Genomic DNA, 16792 nt, shown 5'->3' on the forward strand with positions numbered 1-16792 from the left:
CTGCTAGTCAGCCCCTGGCACAGAGATTGGGGCCGTAATCCCCATTGGGTCTTTCCCATTTGCTTCTATATGTTTTGAATTATATTCTACTCATTCATCTCCCCATTACTGAAGAAGCCGTTTCTTACTGTGTTCTTTAGGGCTTAGCAATTAATGGTTTTTCCATGAGAATAACTTTTCTAGCTTCTGAAAAAATCGTGGGGAAAGAATGATTCCCATGTTAAATGCTCTTGTCAGTAGGGTAACCAGCGTGTTTAATATATCAACTTTAGGATCTGTAACTTGTTACAGCAATAAAAACTACAAAATGACACTCTTGCAAAACAAATTCCAGTAACTATTGACTAGAAAAGTTTCAAGAGACTTTCTCAAGAGCGAAGTGAGAATGCTGCCATGTCATTCCCCTTTTTTTTTTTTCCTCTTTTTTTTTCCCTATTTTTTAAAAAGCTGTTGTGCAAATTGAAATGTATATTGCTGGCTGACTCCTGCCTGCCTCATTTCACACCTTGTGCTGAGGGCACCTGCAAGAAGCTGAGCAGGGATTGCTCCTGCCTGCCTGTAAACAGGGGAGAGATCTTCCCAAGGATCATGCAGAAAAAGCAATTTCATGATTCATGAAGGCTCTGGCCATAGATCTTGCAAAGAAATGCTTGGCAGCTTTAGAGAATAGCTGGGTTTATTTTAACCTTTAAGAATGACACCAATTTCACAGCTGTTAATGCTATGTGGCTCCTACGCTTTCCAATGCAAATTGCACATGAAGGGCTAATACATTTTGATGAAAGGGGGGGTGAGGCAGAATCTCCATATTAATGTGCCAATATCTTTGTTCTGAAGTGTTTAATTTTATGCTTTAATGAGAGATCCTCTTTCTGGTTAAGGCAAGCCTTTGCAAGAAACTATTTGGATATTTGCTGGTGTCATCAGGCCGTGGAGCAGAGAGGGGGAAGGACCTATGGTGAGCTTTGGGGCAGAATGGGGATCGCATGGAGATATGGGGGTCCCCCAAATCAGGGTTAGGATTAACTCTTCCTGCAGCTAAATGAATTGTGAATTTGGGCTCAAGAGAGGAAAGCGAACATGAAGGACTGGCAGGATTGCACTAACTCTGTGTTTCAGAATTCTCTCCAAGCTGGTGGCCATGGACACTTGGTAATAGTGGAGGAGAGCTGTCTGCAGTGCAGTCGGGGTTGGTTTTACCTCCCATTGAGGGGTATTTCCAGTGGCCAAATCACAGCCAGGTATTGCTGAGTGCTGAAAGTTCTTAATTTCTAGTGCATAGTGCACATCCGGGCTTCATCAAAATCCCATTGAAACAGGCAGCTGGGATTTAGAGAATAGGATTACAAGTAATGCTGGGTTATTATTATTAATCGCTTTTCATCGTACATACTGCATTTACAAGATATAAAACAAGCCTAGAAGAGATATACTAAAATACATAATTGCTTTTATTAAAAAAATCAAATTGTGTGGAGTGAATAAATCATGTAGTACAGCAACATGAGAACACCTTTAACTTGCTTTAACAATTAACCCAAATGCAGCACAAGACAATAGTTGCAACCTTACATTGGGCATTAAGCAATTGTACATAAAACATACAGCGGTCACGACCCAATTAAACCTATTTTGACTTTTTGCATATAAACCAGTGTTATTAAATCCCTTTGTTTAGCAGGAAAATTGTGAGCAGGTTTGTTTTTTTTTTTGTTCTCCTTGCTGCCAGGTTTGTGGAGCGAAGGCCAACGAGTCGGATCGCAGCAGCTTTGTTGGGGCAGACACCCAGGTAACTCAACTTGCATCCTGCCTCTTGGAACAAGTTCTGACATCACTGACTCCGGTGCAGCCGAGGTTATTCATTTGGGCTAAGCAGATTAAAAGGTTCTGCTTAGCCTCTCCCTTACTTTGCTTTTATACTGTCCGTGTAATTGAAGCTACTCCTGGTTTATAACTCCGCAACGAGGAATCGCATCCAGACAGCATGCAGTGACGCATCAGAAGGATGGCGCAGATGAAGGGCGAATATTGAATTCGGCGGTTAGCCTAATGTGCACCTGTTGAGGAGCTGGTCTGGCAAGATGTGCACGGGCAGCTGGCAAGCTGACAAGGCCCAGAGTTTGCTCCTTTCCCATGAGGTTCGGTGCACAGAATCACAGAATCATTGAGTTTGGAGAAGACCTTCCAGAGCGTCTCATCCAATCGTCAACTTGAGCTGGACTCCATAGGTCTCCAGAGAGACTCCAGCCATCAGCTTGAGTTGGACTCCATAGGTCTCCAGTGAGACTCCAACCATCAACTTGAGTTGGACTCCATAGGTCTCCAGTGAGACTCCAACCATCAACTTGAGTTGGACTCCATAGGTCTCCAGTGAGACTCCAACCATCAACTTGGGTTGGTGGCCAGAATGGGGCGAAAAAAAGCCCAGTAAAATTGGGTGCTGTGGAATTGTGTTGTTCACAAAAACGCCCAGTATGGGTTATTTTTTTTGCCTCATTTTGGCCACCGAAGATATGGGGAACCCAATTGATGGTGACTCAACTGAGTTGATGAGCGGAGTCTCATTGGAGACCCATTGAGTCTCATCACTAAACCATGTCCACTAGTGCCACGTACACACATCTCCTAAATACCTCCAGGGATGGGGACTCCACCACTTCCCTAGGAAGGCCATCGCAGTGCTTGATCACCATCTCCATTGGGAAATCCCTCTTAATAATCCAATCTAAACCAGAGGACGCATGCTCAGCGCAGCACGATGCGGCTCCGCAGTCCCCTGGAGCACCGTAACCGAGCCGGCTGCCGGCCGAGCCGCGAGGAAAGGGTGGGGTGGCTGTGGACGTGTGTGCCAAAGTGTCGCTGTGCTGTTCACAGCCGACGTGCGGGGCCGACGCAACCGAGCGTGGATAACTCCGAGGTGCTGCAGTTGCTCACGTCCCTCCGGAGCGCAGCGAATGCAATGGGACCGGGCTGGGGAGGGGGCTGAAAGGTGGGCAGGCATCGAGTTACACAAAGGCAGCTGAGCACAAAAGGGGGGGGCGGGAGAGGGTGAGGGGGGATGATTGGCTTTGGGTCCCCCTCTTTTATTCGTCGTCTTTCGCTCTTCCCCCCCTCACCCCCTCCCTCCTGCCTTTGTGTTTCTTTGTGAGGTTGGACAAAAATCATAACACCTTGGGAATAGGCGAAGGGTGGTACAATGGGGAGTACTGTTTGATTTAATGGGATCTCTTGAATGGGAGCAGCACGGAGGGGCTGCTTTGCTCAGGACTAACAGTGCCTTTTTTTTTTTTTTTCCCCCTTACATGTATCAGGCAGAAAAGAAAGGTTTGCAACAGGAATCCTTCTGCTTTGGGGCAGCATTTATCCTGAAGGGGAGGGGAAGGAGGAAATCCTTCCAGCAGGTTACGCTGAGCCTTTAGAAATGCTGAGTCAGACCTTTGTAATTACAATATTTATTATTATTTTGAGGGGCTTTTTCTCTCCTGGTGGCATTTCTCAGATCTGGGCCACGTATTAATAGGAGGAAGGAAGACTTTTAAGGAAAATGTTCTTCCGTAATAGATATTCCATAAAAAATATTCCACATTTAAATATTCCGCAATAAATACTCTTCTTGTGTCCCAAGGTCTTCTTGGAGCTCAGAGTACAAGAGAGAAGCCAGTCCCTATTGGCAAAATGGAAGTTTCATGGGGATTTACGATCCTCATTGCCCTCAGTATGCAAAATAACCAATGCAAATGCACTCTGGTATTAAAGAACACAAATAATTTTCTACTACAGCAACTCAGTGTGGGTCCTTCACTCCCAAATTTGTTTTCCAGCTTTCTTAAAGCAGTAGGGAAAGTGCTGCCTTCATAGGTTGGAGATTTGAGCACGTTTTTCTGCGTATTGTAGAGCTCACTGCCATTACGTCTCATCTCTTCTTATTGCTGTTCATCATCAGAATGGGTTGTTTTGAAAATCTGCAGCAGGTACAAACTCTATAGCATGTAGAGCCCTAAAGGAGTCAATCAGCCCTGGAATAACGATAGGGGAAGAATAGAAAATGTGTTGGAGGTATTATGGGATCTGTAGGAACTCTTTCGTAGCTCGGACTCCAATCAGGATGTATACGTGCTTGTATACGTATCTGTTTTGCTTTGCAAACTACTCCAGTTCAGATCAAAACACCGAAAAAAGACCAGGAGGAATGTTCACCTTGGGGTGAAGGGGTGGAGGAATCGGGCTTTGAATTTGAAATTCAATTTTGTGGAAAACGCAATGCTTCCACTCCAAATAGGACTTAGATAGGGTGGTGATTCATCCCCCATTGAAGTCAATGCCAGAGTTGCTTTTGATTTAATCAGAATCAAGCCCCATGGGATTATTCTCACTTGCAAACTGGACTGGTCCTATTAAACAGAGAAACCACAGTGCTTTTGCAGGGCTGGTTTTTGTTGGTTTTTTTTTTTTTTTTCCTTTTTTTTTAAATTTAATGAAATTGGCTCAGTGTCACAACGCTGAGCCGAAACCTGAAACCCTTCTGTTTCAGTGCCTTCGGAGCACTCTTGGAACATCTGGCCCAGCTGTTTTTTTTGACCCCAAGGCAGGAGCACAACCTCGCTCCTGCTTCTATTCCAACTGGAGCTGACACCAACAGTGTCACCAGTGCTTGGAGCCAGATTGCTCCCATTGTCACGAGCAGAGCTGTCAAACCCAGGGTTTTCCTTTCTGCTCCTTCCTTATTGGCGTTTCCATTGAGCTGCTCATAAACCTGAATGAATGAATGAGGCAAAGGGTTTTTGCACCTCCACTCAAGGCAGGTTTGCCAGCTCCTCCGAGCTGAATGTGACTTCTGTGCATGGATGCGTGTAGGAATCTGTTGGATCTGTGTCACTGCCACTGTAGAGATGAGAGCATTTCGTCTCTTCTCTGATCAGTAATAGCTGGTATCCAAATCCCTTCACTTACTGAAAGTGGATGGAATTTCTGACTTTTTATCTATAAATCTGTCTCCGAGCACCTTCAGGATTTCTTTTCAGCCTGACTGCTGCTCATACCTTCATCCCTTAAATACTCAGAGCCTTAAATTGTCTCTGCTATAGGATAATCAGTTCTGTCGTGTGCTAATCCTCATTATGTGCCCATTAAAACGAAGCCTAACTCAGGCACCAGGCTGCCTCCTCCCGTTATGAAATCAGAAGAACAGACTTGAGCGAGGGGGGAGGAAAATCACCAAACACCCCCCAAAATCCTTTCGCTTCGAAGCAGGAGCAGCTCTATAGGATCGTGTTGAGGTCTGAGCTGAACGCGTGATTTTATTAACATAATTGTGTGAGATAAGGAGCGCTGTGCACGGGGAGCAGGGTTTGGGGTATTTGCATGTGCCTACGTGAGCCGCGGGGGGTGTGGGGTTGGGGTGAGCACACAGCACTGGGCGATGCCGTTCCCTACACCCATGGACCCGGATCTGCCATGGGGCTGCCCAGAGCCCCCTCCCTCCTTCTTTCCACGGGATCACTGCAAACAGATGGGAAAATATCTTTCCTTAAAGGGCAGGTGACTTCTTAGGAGTGGGGGAAGATTTCGGGCCGCGCTGTCATTTCCTTGAGCTCAATCCTCCATGGGAAGTGCCCTCCCATCCCCCCCCCCCCCACCTCTCCCTTTTCCCCTTTCCCACCGATGAACTTTTTGATGCTCGTTGTTTGGCAGGTACTTTTAATGGGCTGGAAAATATTCTTCCTGTGAAGTTGCAGTTTTCGGAGGGCTTTGAATGAGTCCACTCTGCCATTGGCTCTGCCCAACGCCTCGCGATTGGCTCGGCAGCCCGCGGGGGACCGATAAGGGCGGCTATAAAAGCCCTCAGCGCTGCTCCCGGTCCCCCATTGAGCGCAGCCGGAGGGGTCACCACGCATTGCAGGGCAGCGGTCCCCCAACCCCGGGCTCGCTCCTTGCATTCCCATCCAGCTCCACATCTTTGCTCGAGCCGGAGTGGAAGAACACATACACCAAAAAAAAAAAAAAAAAAAAAAAAAAAAAGCCAAAAAGCCACACTTAGCGGAAACTTGTCAGAGAATGCTCCTAAAGTCTGGTTTGCTGCTGCTGCTGGTGATCAGTGCGTCCGCGTCCTACGAAGCTGAACAGAATGACTCTGTGAGCCCCAGGAAGCCCAGGGTTGCAGCCCAGAACTCAGGTAACAGCCAGAAGGAGGGCTCTGAGCCTCAGCCCCGATGGGTTCCACTGTTTCAGATGTATCTCCTGCTGATTTTATCTTTTCCTCTATTTTGTTTTTGGTTTTTCTTTTCCTTATGAACTGGTAGGAGCGAGCATTAACGTAAGGGGTTGGTTGAGGATGATGTTGGTGCATAGCTTCATTCAGAGCTGGGTCAGAAACCGGTGTGTGCCCTGCTTGCAGGATGTAATTCATTCTCTCTCCTCCTCCCCCATCTACTAAATGAGTTCTGTGCACTTTTTCCCCTTCTGCTTGCATGTATCTCTCTCTTCTCCCATCGCAATTCTACTTTAAATCCATAGAACCACAGAATCTCCTGAGTTGGAAGGGACCCTTAAAGGTCATCCAGTCCAACTCCCCTGCAGTGAAATTCTTTGCTTTTTAGGAAGTTGATAAAATCCATGGAAATTTGTCTGAACCATTGTTCTGCCAAACATCTGTCTGCTAAGAGAGGGGGGAGATGTGTGACTTTGAAGAATGCAGTAACCTAGAAACTGTCCGCCGCCAGCATTTATTTCCACAAACTGATTGCTATCAGTTAGATGGTACTGTAAAAATGCGTTTGTGACATTTAGCAAAGTTGCTTTTACAATAGATTAAAAAAAAAATTGCTGGCAAGTCAGCACCGGAGTCTCTCCACTTTGAGCACTATAGATGCTTAGATAAGTTGGACACATTGTCTTGAACAATGGAAATTAAAAATCTCTCTTCTAAGTATACTGAAAAGATATTATGTCTCTAATTCGGAGCTCATTAACAGATGTCTTATTTTAGATCTGCAAGGCTCTGCAGCATTATACTAGGGTGTTTGCTCAATTTCCTTTTGTATTTGGTTGCTATAGAAACATAGGGTCTCACTATTGCACTGTGCCTAAAACAATAAAAGCTTAATGCATACTAAGTCTGCTGAAAGCAAAGTTATAATTTGAACCTGTGGAAGCATAATTATGGGAATGACTTGTGAGGTTATGAACTGGGAAGAGGATGATCTTACCAAATATTTCTCCCTTCAGGCATGTAAGCAGGAGCAGAGCGTGAGGAGGGGTTAATTGGGTGATTTTTGTTAATTTTATTTTCTCCTAGTTATGAGATACATCTTTAGGCTACAACTTAGTTCTGTGTAAGGTGTGCCCTCTTCCATTAAATGCAAACCCTCACTTTTCCCACACCTAGGATCTCGATGGGAGACTCTGGGTTTGCATTTCTTCCTAAAGAATGTCTGGTAACATGATCTGCGAAAGTAATGAATATGCCTTGCACAGACACATAAGGGGACAGATGTTCAGTTTACCAAAAAAGGTTAATCCCTTCTAACTTCGGGGCAATCATGTGGCAATACTGCTGATTCATTGTTAAAATGCATACTATCTGCACTAAAAAAGATGAGATGACATGGATATCCCTCTGCACAGACCGGCTCCTGCCTCACAGATGTTAATTATGCATGGTCATCTCCATTGCCGTAACTTTCTGTGCCCACATGTCGCTTCTCTGTGCAAATCTTCAGCTGCATAACCTTTCTTGGCTACACTTGTGCATTGCTGGGTACCATATTAGCACCAAGCTCCTTGTTCAAGTCCTTTGTAGTACTGAAAATTAACACATCAGGGCATTGGAAGTAGATGATCTTTAAGGTCCCTTCCAACCCAACCAGTCCTATGGCTCTCTGATCGCTAAGGTCTCTTCCAACTCAATCACTGTATGATTCCATGATGACCTTAGGGATGACTTCACGGGGCCATTCTCCTTGCTTCTCCCTTGTCCACGGGAGCTCTGAGTAATGCTAAGGTGCACACCATGAGAATTAGATTAGGATGGACCTCTGAGTCTCCATCTACCCAAAGACCAACAGCTCCCACCTCTCTTTTAATCCACAATAACCCGCTGAATGTTTTGGTAGTTGAAGGCTCTATTCCTCAGCTTGCAGTTGCATGATTTCTGTTGCTTTGCAGAGCCTTTTGCCTCTCTTTGTCCCCTCTCTCCTCATCCCAAGGAACAGCTGGCCAACAGTTGGGCATGACGCAGCCCACAACTTGGTATAGGTGATGGGCACTAACCTTGTGCTTCTCTCTGCAGCTGAGGTGGTTCGCTGCCTGAACAGTGCCCTCCAGGTGGGCTGTGGGGCCTTTGCCTGCCTGGAGAACTCCACGTGTGACACGGATGGAATGTACGACATCTGCAAGTCCTTCCTCTACAGCGCTGCTAAATTTGACACTCAGGTATGGTACGCCATCGTTTCTCTTACCTCTCTGCAGGCTTAACCCTTCCTTTCTTGCAGTTCTTCTTGGCCGCTCCTCTGAACCCACAGCATTGGGTTTTGGCCACAAGCGCATCCTTCAGGGCTATTTTCTGCAGTACATTTTCCACATACTGTACTCTATGTGTGAGGACTTGGCAGGGAGCGTTGAGTGGGGCGGAGAGCGAAGTTTCCTCTTCAGGAGGAAATATAAACGTTCTTTGAACAAAGTGAGTCTTCTGACTGTGGGACCTGGCACGGGGCTGGGGTTTGAATTGGAAGTCTCTGGGTCTGGGAATGCACGGCCAGATCAGCCCCTCCAGAGCTGCAGCAGGATGAATAGGAGAATATCACAGCTCTATGGTTCTGCCAAAGGTTCTTTTCCATCATTTTCATCCCCAAGTGTATGTGTTCCCATGCGTCCAGCCTCTTGTATACAGAGTGGAGGGCAGGATTAGGTCCATCCCTGTGCTGGTACTCCCAATGCTGTGGGCTGCTCACACCGATGCTTCCATTGCTTAAAGGGAACAGGAGCTCGCTGTTCTGCCTCCTAACTACGCTGCAATAATAGAGCACTTGTGGTCCAGCTCCCTGCCATGCTTGGTAAGAGGCCTCCAGCAGGTCTGCAATTGCAGGAAGGGTAATTAATAGCAGCCAGCCATAGCAGAGCGTTTGTTATTACACTCCTTTCTATGAAATCTATTGCATTTTAAGGGTTTTCTTCTGTTTGCAGGGAAAAGCTTTTGTGAAAGAAAGCTTGAAATGCATCGCCAATGGGGTCACGTCCAAGGTGTTCCTCGCCATCCGGAGGTGCTCCACGTTCCAAAGAATGATCTCCGAAGTGCAGGAGGAGTGCTACAGCAAGCTGGACATGTGCAGCATTGCAAAGCGGAATCCTGAAGCCATCACAGAGGTCGTGCAGCTCCCAAATCAGTTCTCAAACCGGTACGTGGCCAGAATGCAACACAAAATCCAACATGAAAATCCATTTGGAACTGGATGGTCTTTAAGGTCCCTTCCAACCCATCCCATCCTATGGTTCTATAATGTTTAGGGTCCCTTCCAACCCATCCCATCCTATGTTTCTATAATCTTTAAGCTCCCTTCCATCCCATCCCATCCCATCCTATGGTTCTAAGATCTTTGAGGTCCCTTCCAACTCAACCCATCATGCGATCCAACACAAAAATGGTAAGCATAGAGAAAGTCAGTTTGATTCCTCATGTTTCTAACTTCTTATGAGCCCTAATGCAGCTCAGCCTCTGTAATGCTGTGCCTTTTCAAATCCTTGTTAATTTTTACCAGCATTCTTCTGATTCTGTTTTCAGTAAATACACTTATAAACATCTCTGGGGGAGAACTGTAAAATTGACATTGACATACATTGCTTCAATGCCTGGAACTGGTTTAAATGTTGGTTCTTTTGGTTTGAATGCAGAAGACTTTTCATTGAATGCAGAAGGCAAACAGACCTTTTCAATACCAATCCAGTATGATTAATATAGCATCCATCAGATTGAGCACATAAGAGCTACTCAACCTATTGCAACTTTATTCTCTTCTTTTTTGGTTTTCTGGCATCTGGTAAATGAGCTTGATGTCAAATGAAGGTCCAGATATGAAGAATTAGGAAGGCTGAAAGGGAACCAGTGAACAGATTCTATAACCTTATTGTGGCATGAGCCAGTAGAGCGTATTCTAGAGATAATCTGGTGTTCCTAATGGTCTCTTTTAGGGTTGTTTCACCCCTGTTCCTCCTTGCTAGCAAGGGCTGCCTGCAGGAATGGCCACGTCACGCTGCTCTCTGTGCTTTATCTGAGCACAGACCTGACCTGTCCCCATCTCCAAGGACAAGGGACAGAGAGAGGCTTCAGGGAGCTGCTGCAGTCTGCGCAGTCACGCTGCAAGGGCAGGGATTTCTTCCTCTAAATCCTGGAACAATCAGTGCTGAGTCTTGTGATTGGGATAAAAGGGATCTTTTTGAGCAGTTTGAGTAAATATGCTTTTAGAATTTGAGTGCAAACAGACCGAGCTGCAATATAACACGTTGGCTGGCTGCTGGAGCTCCTCTGGGCTGGCTGTTTGACTTCATCAAGAAGTATACTAAGCCTTCAGACCTATGTGAGCACAGGTGGGATGATGATATATAGGTGTTTCATCTCTGTCCAGGATGAACCCGTCACTGAAAACTGCACTGTAGATATCCAGAAAATCATACACTGGGGAAGGCAATTCCCCCAGCAAGGAGGGAGTTGGTAGGTAACTGAACTCATTGTCCACCAAGCCAGGAGCTCCAGTGTGGCTTCTCCTCCTTTCTTCCCCCAAATAAATGAGGCTTGGGATGTAGAGCAGCAGCATTTTGCACAGTTTGCACCAGGGATAGCAGGGCTGCAGGGCAATGGGGCAAAGGGGGACTTAGGGACAAGGACCATAGAGGGAGCAGCAGTGGTGCTGCATGTGTATGGGATGTTCCTCCCATGCCTAACGCAGAGCTGCTCTGTCCCCAGGCAGAGGGAACGCCTCCCCCACCACCACCAGCCCGCCTCGAAGCCAAAGGATATTATGACATGTTGAGTAACAAAAGCAGCAGGATTTCCCAGCTAATAGTTTACATGAAGGTCTCCTAAAGCATCCTGCTTTCCCAGCCCCTGTCCCAACATAGCGTCAGAATAAGAATGTGCCACTTGGCCTGGGACGCCAGGAGGAAGTAGTTAAAGGTCATCGCATCTTCCTGTGATTTAATCTCATGGCATGGGCAGAGGAAAGCCTTGCTGCCTTTGCTCTCAGCCTAGAGAGGCATCAGCAGCCGCCAGGTTGCAGCTCCAGCAGTGGAAAGCGCTCTGATGTGATTGCATGGCGCTGGGCAGCAGGTAGGATCTGTTCTTCGTGCCCTGTATGGTTTGCACAGATGCATTCACCATCGTCTGTGCATGATCCAATGACAGTACTGCCATGCTTCTGCTCTTTTTGTACTTCGAGTGCAGGAGAAATTTAACCTCACCTGACTTCCACTGACTGTTCTAAAGGGCAGAGCTGAGCGCAAGGAAAGGAGCTTGAATGCAAAGTCCCATTTCCCTCTTCCTTCCCCTCCTCCTCCTGCAGGTTATTCTCTTCTCTGCTCCCGTGGAAAAATGTCACAGTGACCTTAAAGGCTTAAAATAAGTTCCCCGTTGTCCTTTCAGGCAGAAGTGGCCCAGAACATATGGGAGTGCCCCTCTTTTCCCAACTTTCTGCCTGCAGGGGAATGATGCATGAGGTGCACGCAGGGCTATGTGCTGCCATAGCTCTGTGCTCCACTCGGCTCAAGCAGTGCTGGGGAAACAAATCAGCACAATTTCCTGGCTCCCTCCTCCTGCAAAGAACGTGTGTGTTTGGGCTGAGATAGCAGCAGTAGGCAAGCATGCAACAGGGGAAAGCAGAAGGTCCCCCACATGTGATTTAATGCACAGTCAGCTCACCGCAAGTGGCAGTTGTATGTCCTAAAGATCTGTCCCCAGGGAGTGCACACATCTGTCAGGCTCTGAGCTGAGCTGAGCTGCTTCTCCCTCCTCTAGTCCTTCTCTGCATGGAAGGGAAGGGAGGAAAAAAGGAGATGGGGCCAGAGCTGCTCAGAGGTACTGGGAAGCACAGGGATGGATTCCTTTGTAGGAAGGGCCACCCTGGCAGTGTCTGCCTATTAGAAAGAAGCGATTATTTTTCTTCCTAAAGTTTTAGAAGCTTGAGGTGTTGAGCAGAATAAAACACACGCTTAAGCCAGTTACACCAACTTAGTTCCTCAGGGTGGATGCCCCATCCCTGCAGACAGCCAAGGTCAGGCTGACAGGGCTCTGAGCTCTGATGGAGCTGCCGCTGTCCCTGTTCATTGCAGGGGGGTTGGACCAGATGGCCTTTAAGGGTCTCTTTCAACTCAAAAGCTTTTATGATTCTATGTTCTTTACATCTTTTCCAACCTCTCTGACTCTATGAACACATCCTGAACCACTCCAGTGGGGTGCTGGAACAGATCGTCCAGAGAGGCTGTGGATGCCCTGTCCCTGGAGGTGTTTAAGGCCAGGTTATCAGCAACCTGATCCAGCACTTGATCTGGTGACTGGCAGCCTTGCATGCGGCAGGGGGTTGAAACTTGATGATCCGTGTTGTCCCTTCCATCCCAAGCCATTCTATGATTCCAGCCTCTGTTTCTATGAACATATCCTGAATGACTTAAAGCTCTGATTTCCGTAGTCTTGCTGCATGGGCAGTGCTGTTGGCTTGGGATCAGCTCATCCCTCATTTCTATGGTCACGCCGGGAGACTGAGTAACGGAGTCTGTCCTGCAGGTATTACAACAAGCTGGTGAGAAGCTTACTGGAGTGCGACGAAGAGACTGTGAGCACCATCAAGGACAGCTTGATGGAGAAGATCGGGCCCAACATGGCGAGCCTCTTCCACCTGCTGCAAACAGACCACTGCGCCCAGGGCCACCCGCGCACGGACTTCGCCAGGAGACGCATCACCGAGCCGCAGAAGCTCAAACTCTACTTCAGGAACCTCCGAGGTGAGGGGTCCAGCCCAGCCCACGCCAAGCGCAGCTCTGCCGAAAGCGCGTAACGCCTCGGCCGCGCGATGGGTGTAAGGGATGCTAAGCACTACCAAAGCTGAAGTCTCTCTTCTAGAAGAGTAATGCACCCAAACCAAGTGTACTGTAGCTAGTTTTAATAACAACTAGGAACTGGTTTTAGATTTAGTCGTTAATATTTTCTATTCCTCTCCAACCAACTTTTGCATGGGTCTGTGTTCAGTGTCTCAGCTTTCCCGCCGTCAAAATGTCTCCATCCCTCTTTTCTTCCCCACAAAAAGTGATCCCAAACGATCCTAGTCTCTAGTAGAACCGTGCAGCAGTCAGGCCTTCAGACACCAAACCCTAAAGTACTGTAGCACTAACACCATTGAGGTCTGAAGATTTGGCACCCAGGAGAATCGCCGATTCTCGCTCGTAGCAAGCTGGTAGGCGACGATAGATGCACTAACAACTATTGCACATCCTAATGATGTCAGTGGAATTCGTGTTATGAATCTGTGCTGGCCATGGACGAATATGAATGTCATATTCCTGGTCTCTTAGCGTCATGCAGTCCTAATTCTTCCAACACAGCTCCTTTAACCCGTTGGTTTACGAACCCATGGGTTGATTTACCAAACTCACTAGCTGTGGGTGATTCTCATCACCATGACCTGGCACCAGAGTGCAAAATGAGCCCAAGTGACCCCCCCTTCCCCAGCACACAGCAAATCAGGAAAGGAACATTTTGTACTACGGAAATGATTAAAAGCGGTGCCAGTCTATGGTTAAAGCTAGTCAGAAGGTTACATAATATTGCATTGTATTTAAAAGCTAACATCTATGTACTGTATTTAACTGTCTAAAGCTTTAAGAGAAGTTAACAAAAACAAACCCTGTCTTAAGACAAGAGTATTAAAGGTCTTGCTCTAACTGTGGTATAAATAGTTTTAAAATCTGTCATGTACTGTACATAAATTCCATGAGAGTCTGCTTGACAGGAGCAGAATATAATAACTTTATTGCATAAACTTAGTTTTGTAAGTTAGCTATTCTTTTTTTTTCCTGGAAATAGTATCTCTGTCATATTCGAGAGTTCACCTTCTACTCTGTGGCCTTTTTATAACAGAAGAGAGAAAACGTTTGGCCAGAAACAAACCTCTCTTCGTAGGTGAAATGGGGAAGAGAAAAGCAAAATGAGCTCAGAGTGGCCATAGCTGTACCCAAGGCTGCTGGAGAGCTGCTGGGGGGAACGCCAGGCGGTTCTTTGGGATCCCAAAGGCAAAACTTCCCGTAGAAAGGCCATTTCTGGGGAAAGGCAGGAAAAGAAACCTAGAGAAAAAATCCCACAAGCTCCTGCAGCAAAGCAAGGCGCATGCATGAAGCTCTCAGACCTGCCTTTCCTCCCACCCATCTCTCCCGCAGCCTCCGCGAACAGGACCAGGGCCGGTCCCACGGCCGCAGATGGGGGCCTTCCCCCGACGCCGCTCTCTGCACAGTAGCCCTTTGTGGCACGCGATCAGCACGGCCAGCTCCAAAATCTGTCCCGCTGGAGCCTGTCTGCGGCGTGGATGACTCTTGCTCTACTAGTTAGAGAGCTAATAAAGGAGGTATCTATTTTTTTTCTTTTCGAAATCTAAAGCAATATAACTCTTTTTTTTCTTTTTTTCTTTTCCTCTTTTTTTTTGTTTTTTGTTTTTTTTTTTAAACCACAAAGCCTTTAAAACAATAACTTGCTGCTAATATATTGAAACCAGATGCAGTGGCAGCATTTCTCATACTGCTGTCTTCATTAAATGTAGCCCAAAAAGTGCTGTCATGAAATTGTAAGCAGCAAAAAATGTTGCTGACGGTAGAGGGTTGGGGTTTTCGTTTTGTTTTGTTTTTGAGTACTCAGAATCGTGCAGTCCAGGACAAACAAGATGCAATATTGCTCGTTCTTAAAGTCAGGTGTATATAGAGTCCGACACCATAAAGTTTTGCAAGGTGAAAACCAAAGTCCCTTTGAACATCATGACCCTGAAAGTTTGACTTTTGCTGAAGATCTAGCCCTGGGGCTGTGCGCTGTGCAGCATTGCACCAAAACTGGGAGATCTGCTGGGGTTGTGCATTGAGTGCATGTATTCTGGGGGGGGCAGTTGCTCCAAAAGGATATCATTTGGTTGGAGTGTCCCAACAGGATGGCTCTAGGCAATAGAAAGCAGCTCCCAGCTGATTTCCCCATGTGCTGATGCCAGTAGAGCTCAATGAGCTCGTCTAGGTGCTCTGGTGGCAATTGGCTTCTCTGGTGCTTTGTGCAGCACTTCTGTGAAAACCCAAAGCTTTACGAAGTTGACTTAAGGCTGGGGAGCAGGAGCCCAAACCCTATCTTTTCGGGTTCTCCTCACTTTTCTTTTTTTTCAGTGAAAACCTAAGCTTGTTTGACTTTGTCACGAGGTCACGGGCATGGGTTGGTGGTTGGACTAGGTGGTCTTAGTGGTCTTTCCAACATTAATGGTTCAGTGAGGAAGCTGCAAGCACAGAGCTGTAAAATCCAAAGACTTGGGGTTCACCTTGCCAAACTTTTAGCCTAAGCTGGTCACTTAAACTCTCCCTTATCAGCAGAGGGGGACATGGTGGCACTTCCCATCGACTGGGAATGGTGCCCCATGGGTATGGTCTGAATTAGGTGAGAGAAATCCCCCTGGAGATGGGGAATGATTCTCAACAGTAAGTCCAGCTATTTCACACTTTATTTAATCTCTGATGCTTTATTTTTTTAATCTTGCGTTCACTGCAGAAATGATTTCTCTCGGAGGCGGGGAGGGGCTTATCTAGAAATGTTTGCATGATTCTCATTGTGATTTGTTTGCACTTTAGATGTTTTGTGCCATTATAAATTTGCATTATGTATTTATAATTTAAAGATAATTAGAAGGGGGAGAGAGTTTTGGTTGTTTTTTTTTTGTTTTTTTTTTTTTTTTTTGCTGAGTACTGGAATAAACAGTGAGCATATCTGGTATATGTCATTATTTATTGTTTAAATTACATTTTTAAAGCTCAGTGTGTTCATATAAAGGTTATTTGAAACATATCATAGTAATGAGAAAGATGCAAGTTATTTTCTTTGCTTATTTTTATAATTGAAGATGCATAACATAATAAGGCCTATGTTGGATTTTCTTCTGCAATGAAATAAAATGTCAAATTTAAGGAGTTTTTCTGTGTCTGGCTCTTTCATTGAACCTCATTGTGATCATAGTCATGCCCAACAAGCACACCATTGCACCTAGCTGTCCAAGTGCCATTTGGTTGTCTCAGACAGCCAAGAGGGCATGGAGATGGGTGTCACCATCTTAGGGACATGATTTAGTGGACATGGTGGTGGGGGTTGATGGTTGGACTTGATCATAGAGGTCTTTTCCAACCTGAATGATTCTATCTGACATTTGGTTTAAGTAGTAATCCCCAAATCACTTTCTGAGCACATGCACCTACTGAGTAATGAACCCACCCACTCCATTTTCTAGGAGCCAAAGCAACAAAGGAAGCAGCATTCAATTTGAACTGACCAAAAGAAATTGCAGATAAACAGTGAATTATATGTTTCCAAAAAGAAAATTCCCATTTCTGCTCTTGCAAGAGTAGAGCTTTGGGAGTAGTACAGATGCTACGCTCAGAAGCTGAGTTTCACAGCTATTTTGTAATTAATATCCATTATAAGTAATTTCTGTCCAATACTGAGTACTATTCCTATGCAGTGTTCATAAATTTCAGCCCTATGGCTTTCTCATTCACAAACCACATCCGTAAAATAAAATTGTTC

General features: G+C 46.1%; 1 protein-coding gene across 2 annotated transcripts; it reads left to right on the forward strand.

Annotated features, from left to right (window-relative positions):
• The first annotated feature begins 5850 nt into the window (after positions 1-5850).
• On the forward strand, positions 5851-16182 carry STC1 (stanniocalcin 1). Of its 2 annotated transcripts, XM_010723058.4 has the most exons (5): positions 5851-6172; positions 8288-8430; positions 9181-9392; positions 12767-12984; positions 14413-16182. In XM_010723058.4, exons 1-5 carry the CDS (start codon positions 6055-6057, stop codon positions 14487-14489), a joined length of 768 nt encoding a protein of 255 aa, XP_010721360.1. In that variant the 5' UTR covers positions 5851-6054; the 3' UTR covers positions 14490-16182. The 2 variants fall into 2 exon arrangements, with proteins under 2 accessions (XP_010721360.1, XP_010721361.1); XM_010723059.4 differs by having other exon boundaries at positions 12767-16182.
• The last annotated feature ends 610 nt before the right edge of the window (positions 16183-16792 follow it).

Source organism: Meleagris gallopavo, chromosome 24 (assembly GCF_905368555.1).
Source record: "Meleagris gallopavo chromosome 24, MGAL_WU_HG_1.1, whole genome shotgun sequence".
Taxonomy (NCBI): domain Eukaryota; kingdom Metazoa; phylum Chordata; class Aves; order Galliformes; family Phasianidae; genus Meleagris; species Meleagris gallopavo.

Coding starts and splice junctions, on each gene's coding strand:
- STC1 (XM_010723058.4), top strand. CDS start 6,055: ATGCTCCTAAAGTCTGGTTTGCTGCTGCTGCTGGTGATCAGTGCGTCC. Junction 6,173..8,287: donor GGTTGCAGCCCAGAACTCAG/GTAACAGCCAGA, acceptor TTCTCTCTGCAG/CTGAGGTGGTTCGCTGCCTG. Junction 9,393..12,766: donor CCAAATCAGTTCTCAAACCG/GTACGTGGCCAG, acceptor TCTGTCCTGCAG/GTATTACAACAAGCTGGTGA.